The sequence below is a fragment of the Mesoplodon bidens genome, assembly GCF_964165515.1.
Source record: "Mesoplodon bidens genome assembly, contig: HAP1_SCAFFOLD_118, whole genome shotgun sequence".
Taxonomy (NCBI): domain Eukaryota; kingdom Metazoa; phylum Chordata; class Mammalia; order Artiodactyla; family Ziphiidae; genus Mesoplodon; species Mesoplodon bidens.
In genome coordinates this window covers 1055206-1069812 of record NW_027671260.1, presented here as the reverse complement: position 1 = coordinate 1069812, position 14607 = coordinate 1055206, and the positions used below count along the sequence as shown (strand labels likewise).

Below are 14607 nucleotides of genomic sequence, written 5' to 3'. Positions count from 1 at the left end.
AGGTGCTATTATACTTAAGCTACAGAGAAGGGGATTTTAATCCTGGGGAGCCTTGCAGCGACTCAGAACCCTCACCTTGTTTAGGCCTCACTGGGCATGGCTCAACAGTGGTGAGGGTGCTTTGTTGCCACAGTGACTTGTAAATGTTGCTGTGGTGATGCTTCTGTGAGGTGATGCTATTGGTACAACCATAATGAATTTGGGATATATGTGCTGTGAGTCATAGGACCATGCTGCAGGGACCACGTGCACATCTTGCTTAGACTGGGTGACCAAGGGCACATGGCTTCCCACTTTTAGAAGGGCCAAAAGTAGCAATGATGGCAAAGCCTGATGGTTAGGATCCCCGTGTATCTATTTATCTCCCCATCTCCTTTGCCCTCAAGGGTCACCCTCCTGTGGGTCGTGGTTAGAACAGTCTTTGAGAAGCTCCAAGTGACACGGAGCCTCTACCCCATAGCTGGTGGCCATGGGTATCTTGGGCAGTCGGGGTGGGCGTCCTTCAGGGTTATTACTGGCCTGGGTAAGGTCACACTAGCGTAAGGTCTTGGGGGGCCTTAGCTGAGGGGAATTGAGATCTTTGCCCTAAAAGGCTCCGGGGTTGGGGGAAGGGTGGATGGACCTAGTTTGGGAAAAGAAACTTTCAAATTGGACATGGGGGTTCTTAAGGTAGCCCTTCCATTCCTCCATGGATCCCCCCCCACGGAGCTTTTAGGGAAGGCTGATTGGACCAGAGAAGTCCAATGGTGTAACCAGCAGGGCTCACCTCTTAAAATTTCCTACATTTCAGGCCTGAGATTCAGGCTGGTCTGAAAGTCTTGGCATCTTTTGGTTAAAAGGATTTTTCCAGCCTTTCTCTGTGCTGAGCCCGGCCCGTGATTATGAAGCCCACCCTGGAGGGAGGCTAGCAATAACATTCCCACTTTACAAGTGAAGGGGGCCGAGTTGTAAAGCGGCGCCATTCCTGCCCGAGTGTTTAAGAGGGTCACAGAGCAGCCCGAGTGAGAGTTGCAGCACGCCGTCTTCACCGGGCCTGCGGTAGCCTGGGCTGCATCACCTGTAAGCACAGGCCAGGAGTTTGGGGTTTCTCCTGCTGCCATGACAGGAGACCCTCGCGGTTGGGGTGATTCCACCATTCCGGCAAGAGTAGATGGGGATCTCTCCCACCTTGGGATACCCTTGGAGAAAAGCTAAGTGTGTTCCACCATTGAGAACACAGGTCAGGCTAGCCCAGGCCAGGGTGAGGTTCATCCCCACAACTGGCTGCCATTAAATGCTGGGAATGCCCCCCAAGACAGGCTGATCAGGGGACCAGCCGGCTGGGCAGAAGTGGGAGTGATACTTGAAGTGGTCTAGGGAGAGGAGGAGGAATGTGAGCAGCATGTGAGGGGTGTGTCCATGATTTCATCTAGAAAAATGGGCTGTGGGAGCTTAGCTCAGGTGTTAATGAAATACCAAACTCATACACCCACCCCCACCCCCGGCCGGTGATGGACACAGGGTCATCTTCGGGGAACTCTTTAACAGCACAGTGATCATTATGGAATTATTTGTGTGTTAGAAACAATGTGACTAGCAAAGCAGTTGAACTGTTTCTTTGGCTAGAGCAAAAGTGAGGAGTGTTGTTAGGCTGGGGTGATTGGAGGAAAAGCCCCAAGTGGATGCTAGATTGAGCAGGGGGGCAGGAGCAACACAGGCGGAGCTGGGGTGTGAGCAGTTCAGCCCTGCCCGCCACCCCCCCACCCCCCACCCCCCATGAAGGGGGTTGGAGTCTTGTCTTTGAAATGTCCTTAGATGCTTGTTGCCTGGGAAGGAAGGCGTGGAGACGTGCCAGGTGGGTGACTGGTGTCACTGAGGGCCTTCTTCCTAGACAGGAAATAGGAGCAGCCCCTCGATGGCAGTGAAATGCTTTTCCCCCCACGGGTGTGGAAAGAGGACAGACGGACTTGTAGCAATCTGGTTGAGTTCTTTGAAATTGCCCTTGACCCTTGTGTGTGCACCAGGAAGCCTTTCCTTTCCCTTTGCCAGGCTCCTCTTGCCTTGGTCTCCCCAGCTTCCCAGCCTCCCACCATTCTTTCCCTACCCTTTTTCTTCACCCTCGCCCCTGCTGACCCAAGTGAACATTGGTGCTATGTCTGTGTAGATGGCAGTTGGGGGCTATTTGGTCTCTTGATGACATCAGCCTTTTTTGTTGACTAGCAGCTGTTTCCATAGTCATTTGTAGCTCTGCCCTGATTGGTTGGATCTTACTGTGAGGTCACTCACCCCCCCTTGTAGCTCTGCCCTGATTGGTTGGATCTTACTGTGAGGTCACTCACCCCCCCTTTAAAAGTAAGCCACCTTGGAGAGTTAAGCAGTTAGGGAGTGATCTCACATGCCTATAGACGGATGGTGTAGATGCCTCACCTTGACCCTTGAAGGATGGATTGTGAGTGGGCTACGCGCCTCATTTTGTGCTTTCTTTGCTGGTTGTGTTCAGCTGTCCTTCCTTTGGGACGTCTTTCTGAGGGTTTTGTGCTTCCGGCGTGTGAGGCCCCTGGTCTCCAAAGGGGGGTGGTCTGTTGGTAGCAGATTGCCTTGGGCGTGGGGGTCCTGCCTGCTCCTGGTGACCTTTGTTCCCTCCTTTCCGGGTTGTCTCCCCTCCCCTAGGGGAGTGTTTTGATGGAAGCAAACCTGACCGCTTTGAAGCCCCAGAAGACAGTGATCTTCCTGAGGACATGGACACGGAGCCCCCCAGAGAGTCCCCCGCCGACCAGGCGGCCCCGGACGCGTCACGCAGCCCCACCCTCCGGCTGAACAGAAAGCGCAAGGTCTCTGGCGATAGGAACCACACTGAGACCACTGTGCTCCCGGAGGACTCTCTGCTGAAAGCCAAGCGGAGACGGGTCTCCAAAGGTGAGCTCGGTTTGGCTTCGGGCCTGCAGGGCACCCTACGGAAGTCCTGGAGCGGAGCAGTGGAAAGTTCCAGTCCCACCCTGGATCCCTGGGGGGAGCCACTCACACCTCCCCACCCCCCAACCCCATCCCACCCCCACCCCCCCAAAGCCAGGTGGCGGGGCTGGAGCCCAAAGGTGGCCAAAGGCAAATAGGCCCCCTCCCGAGACTTGGTGACAAGTTCCAGCCAACACAGTGACCACACCCCTCCCCTCCCCCACCCCTGTTAGTGATGTGTAAGACAGTTTGTTCCCCACCCCCGCCCTGGGGGGCTTCTTCATTAATTTGTAGTTATTTCTCCATTAGCTGACTGGCCTGAGAGGGAAATGACAAACAGTTCCTCTAACCACTTAGAAGAGCCACATTATAGTGAGCTGACCATCCTGAGGTGTGCATTGAATTAACAGGGCTCCATCCCAGAAAGCAGCGCCGCTTGCTGCACCTTAGAGGACGGCGGGAGCAGAGAGCAAACCTGGCCGGCAGGGCAGGAAGGAAGTGACCCAGGCGGTTCAGCCTGCGGTCACCCCCCAGGGCAATAGCATCTCCGAAGAGAAACCTGGCAGGAAAAGGGCAGAGGCCAAAAGCAACAGCAGCTGGTTGGAGGAGTCCCTTAAATGCAGTGACAATGAACAAGGTACGCACGGGGCGGGGGGCGCTCCTGGAGGGTGGATCACCCGCCCTCTGTGGGAAACGGCCCTGGAGGGGACCTGAGCGCCATCCAAGTTGACAAGAGTAGCGTGTGGCAAGCGGGGAGTTTTCTTCATGAGGTCCTTTCAGCCTGCACACTTCCTTATGGAATGGACAGTGAGGCGGGAGCTCGACTTCCTGGGCTGCTCCTCATCACCCAGCCCGCGGCTGGGCAGGAAGGGAAGTCTTGGGTGACCCCGGGCGCTTGTCAGTGCCCTCATTCCAGCCTCAGGCTGTCCCCAGTCGCCCTGTCCCGAGCACCCAGGCCCCCCACGGGTGGGGACGGGAGCGCACGAAGGGCTGGCTTCTGCCCTCTCTTGCGGCCCTTTGAAGCGACTTGCCATTTGGCGTTTCGTGGGTTAGCCTATTTGCTGGTTGAATGTGGGATGATTAAAATATTAGTGCTTTGAAAACATAATTGGTATATCTTTAAAAACTGAAGCTGCTCCAACGATCAGTGCTAACAATGGGCTTTTCTTTCCTTACCAGCTACAACTGTGTAACGCCCGCTGCTTCTCCCCCTGACAGATGTGCTGTGCATGGACGAAGAAATGGATCGGCAGCCTTCGCCCCTGCCGCAGAAATACACCGACAACAGCGAGAAACCATCCGCGAAGCAACCGTGCAAAACCAAGCCTTTGATCCCTCAGGAGCCCAGGCGGGGCTTGCCGCTGCCAGGGGACTCCTAGGTGGACAATGCGGATGGCAAGGTACCTCTTGGCCCTGGTTCTGCCCCGCCCCCCGGGCCCATGCAGGCACATCCCGCCTGCCTACTTCTCTGCTTCTGGGGACAAAGCTTTCCTTTTCCTGAACCCCTCCCCCCAAAACGTCCCTGCCCCTTCCTAGGGGACGTGTCTCCTGGGTGGCGGTGAAGTTTCCAGCGAGTAAAAATGCAACCCCTTCCTCGCGCCCCGCCTCCCCCAGACAGAGAGGAGGAAAAGTGCTTTCCTCCACTCAGGTTTGTAACTCAGGGAGGAGGCGAACCAGCCGGGTGGAGGAAGGACAGCCTGAAATGTGTGCGCTGCCTGGTTTCGTGATAGGTGACCGTCCGGAGATTTTGAAAGCGGCCTGAGCCCAGTTCTGACTATGATCTTTCGCCGGCCAAGCAGGACCAGAAGCCCTTGGACCGTTTGCAGCAATTGTTACCAGCTTCCCAGGCCTCGCAGCTGACATGGTCAAGCTCCCCTCCAGAGACCACCCAGTCCCGCCCGATGCCACCGGAAGCGCGGAGACTTATTGTCAATATGAACGCGGGTGAGACCCTCCTACAGCAGGCCTCCCGGCTTGGCTACGAGGTGAGCATCCTTGTGGGTGCCCCGGATCAGGATCCGCTGGCTGCTGCTCCTTGGGTGGGGGACACACTGGCTGGGGATGGGGGGCGTGTCTCAGAGCCCAGCCCCCTCCACGTGGCGGGCTGGGCTGGGTGTTCCAGCAGGGTGTTTGCGTTGGCCCCGCTCACACTGCGGGCTGTTTGGTGGCTTGTTCAGTCGTGGTGTGAAAAGAAAGGCAGGCCTCTCTGATGTTCCGTTCCCGTTCAGGCAGGCAGGCTGCTTCGGCCCGACCGGCTCACTTATCTCTGATATAAAATCTGACCTAACCCAGGGCTTGGCGACCAGGGGAATTTTAATGAGCCCTTTTGGATTCTGAATAGCAAGAAGGAGAGTAGGAGAGTAGTTATTAGCTCTACTAACTTGTGCTGTTTGGGGCAGAGTGATGCCCCTGTGGGGTAGCGGGTGGGAAGTGTCTGTACAGAGTAGGGGTGGGAGTGGGGCAGACCTGAGCAGTCTCTTTCTGAGAGGGCACGGGAGCCGAGGGCTGATGGGCGGGGAGCAGGGGTTGAGCCTTGCACAAAACTCCCTGTCCACACTGCTGTATCCCAACCCAGCACGGCTGATGACAGTGATGGCCTCTATTGCTAGAGCAACATAGAAAGATAGCTGATATCTGCCTAAGCCCGTGTGATCTGTAGTAACTCCTTTCACCCTGTTAACATCTTCACTTGGGAGTAACGCGTACTAGCCCACTCTTGGATGAGGAAACTGAGCCTCAGAGGGGTTAGCTGATACCCGTACAGGTAGCAATCCAGCAGTGCTCCACAGCCCACCACGCTCCTCAGCAAGACTGGCTCACACTGGAATTGCCCTTTTGACAGTTCAAAACCTCTGTGAGACAGATGACTCTCTCTGCCCTGTGCAGTTCCCCCACCATACTTGTCAGTAGCAATTGTGATGTAATAGCCCACAGGGCAAAGGCATTTTTCTGTGCTGGCATCAGCCCTCTGGGAGTTGAATGGTGACAGTAAAACGCGGTGCAGCAGGCTGAGCGTGGAGGTGTGGCTGAGCACTGGGGTGGCAGGACCCAGGCTGGCCCGGAGCCCTGGCGCCCACACCCTCAGCCAGCTCTGTGCCCCTGTCCCCCGTCTCCCGTCGTGTCCCCCCACCCCGGTCCATAGTGCCGTGAGCCCTTGGAAGTGTGCCTGCCTTGGCCCTAAGGCATGACTGTGGGTGGGAAGTTGGAAGCACTAGGGCTATGCTTAGTTTGGGGGTGTTTTTTGTTGTTGTTGTGGGTTGAATGTGCTGTTGTTTATATCTACACGTCTCTTGGAGACCTCTCCATTAGCTAGAGAGCACTTTCTGGTAATTAGCGCAGTTACTTGCAGGTGAAGTCCAAGGAGCACCCAGTTGGTTTCCCAAGAGCTGAGAGCGGGCGCCTAGGAGGACAGAGCAGATGTTGCACATAGTGTTAAGCTAGACCCCCCGTGGTTGAGAAAATAGTCTCCTTGCTTCCAGAAAACACTGGAGGTGGGGGGAGACCCCTAACCCCAACTTTTGGGTTAGGGTTGAGAAAGTAGACTCCCGCTTCCAGCAAATGCTGGAGATGGGGGGGGGCGGGGTGCTGCTGCACCCGCCGTGGAGGGGCGGGGCTCCGAGCCCCACCTGTGAACTTGGCATCATTTCCAGCAGTCTCCCTTTGGGACCAGAGACGTCAAAAGACCCTCGTTGGTCCTCTAAGACAGTTTCCATTTTGGTTTGGTGGCTCTGAGGCCTGGACCAAGGGGCACTTGATCCATCCTTTTTTAGGCTACCTGGCCTTTGATTGCACAGGAAGCCTTGGGAATGTTTACGGTCGGATTTGTTTTTTTCTTCAAATGTAAATTTCAATATGTAGATTCCACAGATCACCAGTGTTGATGCTGAACATTGTGACAAGTAGATGAACGCTTTCAACTTTGAATCCAACTTTCTGGGATTTCTCTGGGCAGAATTTTAAATGTTGGGATGATGGCCCAGTTGGGAGATGTGGCAGCTTCAACCTTTTCAAATTGAAGGACAGTTTGCTTAAGCAGATAAGGGTGTGGTTTGGGAGGGTTTTCCTGAAGTTTTGTCTTCAGCATTCTTGGTTATTTTCTTCTGCTTAGCCAAAGATACCATGTGCAGTATAAAGGCTGTCTGAGCTTTATGTCATGATAATGTGGTTCTGGAAGTTTAGAAACACACTCTGGCTTCAGATCCGCGTTAAATAGATCACTTGCATGGCCAAAGACCTCAAACCTTTCCGTCCTGGGAAAAAGGCTTCTATTTCTTAGGCTAAAACGCTAGTGTGCAACCACATGCTTGTGCCTTTAGCGGTGATGGTTAAATTTTCTATGAACTGAATAAGTCATGTTTTTTAAAAAGTTAATGAGGGGGCTTCCCTGGTGGCGCAGTGGTTGAGAGTCCGCCTGCCGATGCAGGGGACACGGGTTCGTGCCCCTATCCCGGAAGATCCCACATGCCGCGCAGCGGCTGGGCCCGCGAGCCATGGCCGTGGAGCCTGTGTGTCCGGAGCCTGTGCTCCGCAACGGGAGAGGCCACAGCAGTGAGAGGCCCGCGTACAGCAAAAAAAAAAAAAAAAAAAAAAAAGTTAATGAGGCATTTAATTAACTAACAACGTCGGGCTTATGGCCTTTATGGTTACATTTTGCGGGTAATGGCATTCGGCTTATAGCCGCTGAACAGAGAGCTGTCCGACAAAAGCAGTTTGACTTTGCTTGGGAATGGCTGGGCTGCCCTTCAGACACTCCCGTTTATTTCTAGCGGAGAAAATAGACCAAGGAATGTGTTGCCTCGACAGACTCGCCCCGCCTCTTCACCTTTCAGTTAGAGAAAGTGTTGGTGGCGATGGTTGCCATCCATTTAGAGGCCATCACCCTCCTAGCTAGGAGAGTGTAGTTAGCCCACTTGACCCCCAACAGAGAAGGCCTGTGGGATGCTCGTCACAGCTGGATTGCATCCCTCTAACTGGGGCCCTCTTGGGCCTTTTGAATCTTCCCAGCTAACCAGGTACCAAAGACCTGAGTTATAGGTCTAGTACTTCATGTTAATTGAACTTGGGGTTTAATATCTCTGGGCCTCAGTTTCCAAGTGTTGAATGAGGATAGTACTACCTTCCTTTCCTCGTAGCTCCTGGGTTACTGTGGGTGACAGAAGACGTCCTCATCTGGGGAAATGAAAAGCACTGTGTAAATAGTGGGATCAACGTGGTTGAGTTAGGACAGCCCGTGGCAAAAAGTCTGACCTGGCCGTGGGGCTACTGCTGCCTTTGCTGCCATCTTCCAGGAGAAGAGAGTTGACTTACCCACCAGCTTGGACGGCCTTTCATTTCTAGGTACCCTTGAATCTGCCCTAGTAGTGATGAAGGTTTCCAGGTGAAGGCCATGATTGTCACAGCAAATAAACCCTGGGTTGAGTAAATTGATGTGTGCACAGCAGTTGGTGGCGTTCAGACCTGATCCCAGAGCCACGTGACAGGGCCTCTCCGTGGCTGGCGCACACAACTCATTAGCTTGCAGCCGTCCACTCAAGTCTGGCTAGTGAGGGCCTGCTAAAAGAGCAGCAGCTTCATGCGGTATCCTGGATACCAGGGCTCGGGGCAGGTGGCCTGGGAGCCCAGAGGATTGTGGGCTTTCTGGCAGGTTGGGATGTAAACGGAGAAATGCATTCGTGGGCGTGCCTTTTCTCTTCCTCCTCTTGTTTTGGAAGGGAGCTGCTGCAGTGACCTGAAGTAACAGGGCACCAATGGCCAGGTTTACCAGCATGCCCCATTAGGTTCACGTGGTAAGCAAATGGAACATTCTAGTTCGCTCCCAAGTGAGTGGTCACCTTTGATTGGCGTGTCCTCCAAAGGGCATAAAAGGTTTTACAGAACCCATCTCGCACTTATGGGCGGCTAGAATGACCCCCGTTTTAGGTTTAACAGATGAGTTACCTGAGAGATGTCACAAGGAGGCCTGTTCTGACCCCATCCCATCCCCCCTTACCCAGCAGACCATGTGTTGGGCCACATGCACGTTCTGCCTACTCCCAGCTCTCAGAACCTGCCGGCTCTCTGCTGGGCACGACTTACCCAGTATAAACAGTATAATGTGTTTTCTGGTGGCAAATGCTTTCGATGTGTCTGAAAACTTTCTTAAGGTAATAAAACATTGAATAAGTTCCTGCTCTGCTTACTGGGAGTGGTTCATATTAATATTTTAACAAGCCAAAGAAATAAGGTTAATAACAGTGATTCTAATGCACAGTGTTGACACAGAACATCTCCGGGGGCGGGGGTGAATGTTTTATTTGATTCTTGAAATGTGGAGGTTGCAGCCTGTGGTGTATCAGGTTCCTGTCATTAACTTGAGTAAATATGAGAATATTAGACTGATTCTGCCCCGAGAGGGTGGAGTGAGGCAAAATAGAGGGTGGGGTTATTGGAGGCATTTTGTGTCATTCCTCGAGGATGGAGGGAGAGAGCTTCTCTTTAACTCTACTTAACGTACAGACAAGAGCATCTGAGGCCCAGGTTCTGATTTGGGGTCTTAACAGGGGGCGCGAGGATGTAGCTGACCTGTGTGTCCCTGCTTCTCTAAGCTGGGGAATGTTCTCTGGCTGATTTAAGCTCTCTTTAAGTGTTGGTCATCCATACTTTTATCTAAACTTGTGTTATCGTCCACTGCCACTGACTGAACAGACCCATCAAGTGAGAATGGTCTGTGCTTGGCAATGTGTCATCTAAGATGTTAGCAGCTGTGACACTTCTGTACTGGTCACGTCGGCCCCTGGGCTGAGGGCTTTCATCGCTATCCGAATGCGTCCTCTCAGCAGCCCTGTGGAAGCTTGGAGAAGTTCAAGGGTAACTTGCCCATGGCCAGGCCACTGGTGCAGCAGAGCCTTAGACAACACTGTCTGCATCTCCAAGCCCTTCTCACACACTCTCACCCCCGACCAGGATGCCTGCCGCCTGCCCGCGCCATGGTGGGCTTTTGGCCCCAAGGATGTATGCCTTTGAAAGTGGGCACCGCCAAGCTATGGGGAGGTCACCCTTACAAGGTTCACTGTATGGTTGTCTGATGGTATCTCCTCTCCTCTCCTCTCCTCTCCTCTCCCCGTAGGAAGTGGTCTTGTACTGCCTGGAGAACAAGATTTGTGATGTGAACCACCGCGACAATGCGGGTTACTGTGCCCTGCACGAGGCTTGTGCAAGAGGTTGGCTCAACATCGTACGACACCTCCTTGAATATGGCGCCGATGTCAACTGCAGTGCCCAGGATGGAACCGGGTCAGTGGCGGTCTTGCTCTTGGCCTGGCCCTGCTGGGGCATAGGCAGTGGTTCTCAGGGTGTGCGGGGAACCCCAGAAGGAAAGATGGAGAGTGAGTGCCATGTAAGCACACTGGTGGTGGAGTCCTCTAGAATGGAATCGGACAGATCTTTCTGGCAAATTTACATAGAACTTTAAAACTCTGTGACACTCTTATGGACAGAGGTCCCTGAAAATGTTGAGCCTGCATGAATAATCAGGGGTGTTCTCTTTTAAGACCCTGGACTCTTCACCAGCGTCTGTTGAATCTCACTCTTGAACATATATGTGAGTTGAAAGTTGCAGGAGTACAGACAGGTCCAGTGGCAACTGGCTTGATAGGACCTGCCGTGTCCACCCACATCCCCGGGCCTGGCCCCCACTCTGTCCTTGACCTCGGTTTATTGGCCAGAGGCCCATGTCTGAGTCAGCCCAAGCATCTTCCTGGTTGTACCTGGGATGCCACCACGAGGCAGGGCACTGGGGCTTTCCTGACGGTCATAACATTAGCAAAACTGTAAGGTATTTGGTGGTTCGTGGTTTCCAAATCGCATCCTTTCTGGATGGGACTGCGGACAGTGTTCCTGACCCCAGCGGACACGGGCAGGAGGACTCTGTATCCTCCTGAGAACTCGCCCTGCCTGTCGACTGCTTCTGGGCGAGAGGGTTGATCACTCATCTCCAAGTTGGTTTCAGGAGAGGTTCCACTTTGCCCCCAGTTTCTTTGACAAACTGCACTTTTTGGGTTTTGTTTGTAATGGTATAACAATGGCTTGTCGTATCTGCTTCCGTGATGCTGGGATTCTTCCCCCCACCCCTCCGTACGTTACCTTCTTACAGTCTGTCACTATTTAAGTTCATTGGAAACGTTTTCATCTAGGCCTGAGTTCCTCCTTGGGCCATGCATTAAGAGAGATTTGCATTGAAGAATTAGGCCTGAGATGGTCCCTTCACCTGTCCCGTAAAGGGTTATGTGTTGAAATAACAGAGTAATTTGTCGCAGCGACCGTACACTCACCTCCTCGGTGAAATAGCGCGCCTACGAGGCTTGGCCGCACACGCTCGATTTTGCCCCGTGTCCTTAGAAGCAAGCGTCGCGTGCACGGGTGTAGTCCCCCGCACCTCTCCTAGGCCTCTCCACGATGCTGTCAAGAATGATCATCTCGAAATTGTCCGCTTGCTCCTCTCCTACGGTGCTGTTCCTACCCTGGCTACATACTCAGGTAGAACCATCAAGAAAGTGAACCACAGCGAACTTCTGGAGAAGTTCTTAACAGGTACGGCAGAGGTCAAGACACGGTCTTGTTCAAGCATCTAGACGGTGACTTCACAGCCTTTCACCTGGGTTCCCCCTACCCCCACCCCCCCGTTTACTCTAAGTGACCCTTTACTGGGAAAAGCGGCCCAACGTTAGTCTGTCAAAGAAGAGATACATACTTTGAGTTTTGCGAGGTGGGGGGCTGGAAAACTCTTAGCTAGCCGGGCTAGCTTTTGTTTGGCAGGCTGGGGCGGTGAGGCGGGCAGTCCCTCAGGAAGGCGGGTGGACGCGTGGGGAGGTTTCAGTCAGATACCTGGAGGCGTGTGCAGTGGGACTTGTCAGGAGGTGACACCAGCCCCAGCGTGAGATGTTCCCGAACTCCAGCAGCATTTGCCTCTTACCAGCAGGCGTTATCTTGTTTCTCTCTCTCTCTCTCTCTCTCCCCCTCTCTCTCCACACTGTTGAAATAACCTGCAGGCTCCTGAGGACGGTAACCCCGGTTGCTCTTCGGAGTTCTCTGGCAGCTGTGTGTGTGGTGAGCAGCCTTGTTCGTTTCAGTTGGGCTTGTGGGGGTGGGGGTGGGGGTGGGGGTGGTGCTGTGAGCAGGGCTTGCTTGGGAAAGAATTTTTCCAGGGTCCTTTTTGGAGAACAGCTGGAATCTTGCTCCAGCTTACTGACCTCTCTCTTGTTTGCCCCCCCGGTTAGAACCAGATGATGAAAGTGGTTACGATGTTTTAGCAAATCCCCCAGGACCGGAGGACCAGGATGACAGCAACGAGGCCTATGGTGACCTATTGGAATCTGAATTTTCCGAAGACCCCGTTTTGCCGTGTTATAACGTCCAGGTGTCCGTCGCTCAGGGGTGAGCGTGGCCAGCGTGTGGTCGAGAGCCAGCCCAGCTGCTCTGTGGGGTGGCAGGAGTTAGAAATCCCCTTCAGCAGATGAGGGTGGATGGGTTGGGGGGTGAGTGAATTCCTCACCAAGTGTCCACCGACCTCACATAATGCAGTGGAACTTTTCCAGAAAAGTTTGGGGGATGGGAGGGCTCCCCAGCCAACTGCCCTCATTGGAACACACCCCTAGAGCCCAAAGGACACGGGAGTCAGCGACTGCAATTGCACAGTTTCAGTCACTAAACTCTTGGGGAAGGGATCCTCCCCAAACGGCTACCATAGGGGCCTTCCAAGGCGCGTGAGGTCCACGGGACAATACTGATGTGTACCCTCTTCTCGTATAAGATTAGAGAAAGCCGTATGTGGCACCTGGGATCTTATGTGTCTTCAGATTTGCTTAGATCGAGTCTTGTCCCCACAGTCGGGCCACTGTGCCCCATGACCAACCCTTCGGAGTGAACACATCAGGAAACCTTGCTCTGCTGTGTGTTGACCCCGGTGCTTAAGGAGTAGCATCCTCCTTGGACTCTGAGGCTGGGACCGTGTCTGCCTTTGTGGTGACATTGTATTCGGGATAGAGATGATAAAGCGTGGCAGGGTATCAGGAAGGATTGTACCACCTCCCTTCTCGAAAAAGCCTCACTCCCGGCAGCATTGAGGGGCGGGTTGGAGGTGTGGGAAAGGCAAGGAAAGCCAGGTGACCTCGAGTGTTTCTCATGCTCTCTCCGTGAGGGCCGGAGGAGAGGAGAGGTCAAAGAGGTGTTTGCCATCTCCCTTGGGTTGGCATACAGACTGGTTTTCCCCAGTGACTAGAACGGGGTGCACTTACTTGGAGAGGGGTGACCTGAGTTGTGGCCAGAGCCAAGGCAGCACTGGGGTGGCCTGCAACGAGGCTGGTTCAGGGGCGCTGCTCCTGCTTTTGTCTAAGTTGGCTGATCTGCCCTAGGTGGTCTCTTAACACATGCACATGAGTCCAGAGTTCCCCCGCTAGAAGTAGATCTTCCGGGCTTCCCTGGTGGCACAGTGGTTAAGAATCCGCCTGCCATTTCAGGGGACACAGGTTCGAGCCCTGGTCCGGGAAGATCCCACATGCCACGGAGCAACTAAGCCCGTGCGCCACAGCTAATGAGCCTGCACTCTAGAGCCCGCGAGCCACAACTAGAGAAAGCCCGTGCACAGCAACAGGCCCAATGCAGCCAAAAATAAATAAATTAATTAAATTAAAAAAAAAAAAAAGTAGTAGATCTTCTAAGGACAGTGAGAAGTGGGGTGGGGGTGGGGTAATCAAAGTGGAAGTAGCAGGCCCTTTCACCGCCAGGAGACGGGTAGTTTATAGTTGGGAGCGCCTCTAATTTTGCCGGAAACTCAAACCACTGTCCTTTCTCTGGTGTAGGCCTCGTAACTGGCTGTTGCTCTCAGACCTGCTCAAGAAACTGCAAATGTCCTCCTGCATATTCCGCTGCAATTTTCCAAATGTGGAAATTGTCACCATCGCGGAGGCCGAGTTCTACCGGCAAGTGTCAGCAAGTCTCTTATTCTCTTGCCCCAAAGACCTGGAGTCCTTTAATCCGGAAAGTAAGGAGCTCTTAGATGTGGTGGAGTTCACGAACGAGCTTCAGACTCTGCTGGGCTCATCCGTGGAGTGGATCCTCCCCAGAGTCCTGGACTCAGACGACGCCTGGTGAGCTCGCCGGGGCCCGCCGTGTACAGTGTGTCATGGTGTTAATCCTTGTGCATATGTGTCCTAATACGACTATTTCTGTAAAGAAAGGACACGATGAGACACGACTCCAGTCGGAAGGACTTTGAAACATGTTTCTTTCTTTTTAAAATTTTAAGTCAGTTTTTATGAAGTTGTTAATAAAGTTTCTTTACTTTTCAATGTACACATGCTTCGGAATATGTTTGTTTTTACTCGGAACAATTGTTTCTTTTCTTTTTTAAGGAGAAAAAAAAAAAGGCAAAGGAGCTCCACACTTTGACTTAATTTCATACAAAGCTCCGACGACAGAGGCCATAACTGTTGAGAGTTGCTTTGGGGGCAAATTAAACCAGTAAAATTTTAAACTCTTCCTCCATATTAAAGGGATTGAATAAATTGGCCACTTTGGTGCACCTGTGTCCTGCGAATTGTCCAGTTGGAGATGGAGGTTTAGGAAGTGAGTTTCAGTCTTGTTTAAGTCTCTTCCCATCAGACTGGTGTCGTGATTTCCTACACACCATGTTACTTCCTG

General features: G+C 53.1%; 1 protein-coding gene and 1 long non-coding RNA gene across 2 annotated transcripts; both read left to right on the top strand.

Moving 5' to 3' along the window:
• The first annotated feature begins 2636 nt into the window (after positions 1 to 2636).
• On the top strand, positions 2637 to 3729 carry LOC308611643 (BCL-6 corepressor-like). The gene is made up of 2 exons (XM_081260350.1): positions 2637 to 2895; positions 3342 to 3729. Exons 1-2 carry the CDS (start codon positions 2718 to 2720, stop codon positions 3431 to 3433), a joined length of 270 nt encoding a protein of 89 aa, XP_081116476.1. The 5' UTR covers positions 2637 to 2717; the 3' UTR covers positions 3434 to 3729.
• Positions 3730 to 4868: 1139 nt separating this feature from the next.
• LOC308611640 lies at positions 4869 to 11657 on the top strand. Its single transcript, XR_014014993.1, has 3 exons — positions 4869 to 4916; positions 10037 to 10203; positions 11354 to 11657. It is a non-coding gene; the product is annotated as an uncharacterized lncRNA (long non-coding RNA).
• The last annotated feature ends 2950 nt before the right edge of the window (positions 11658 to 14607 follow it).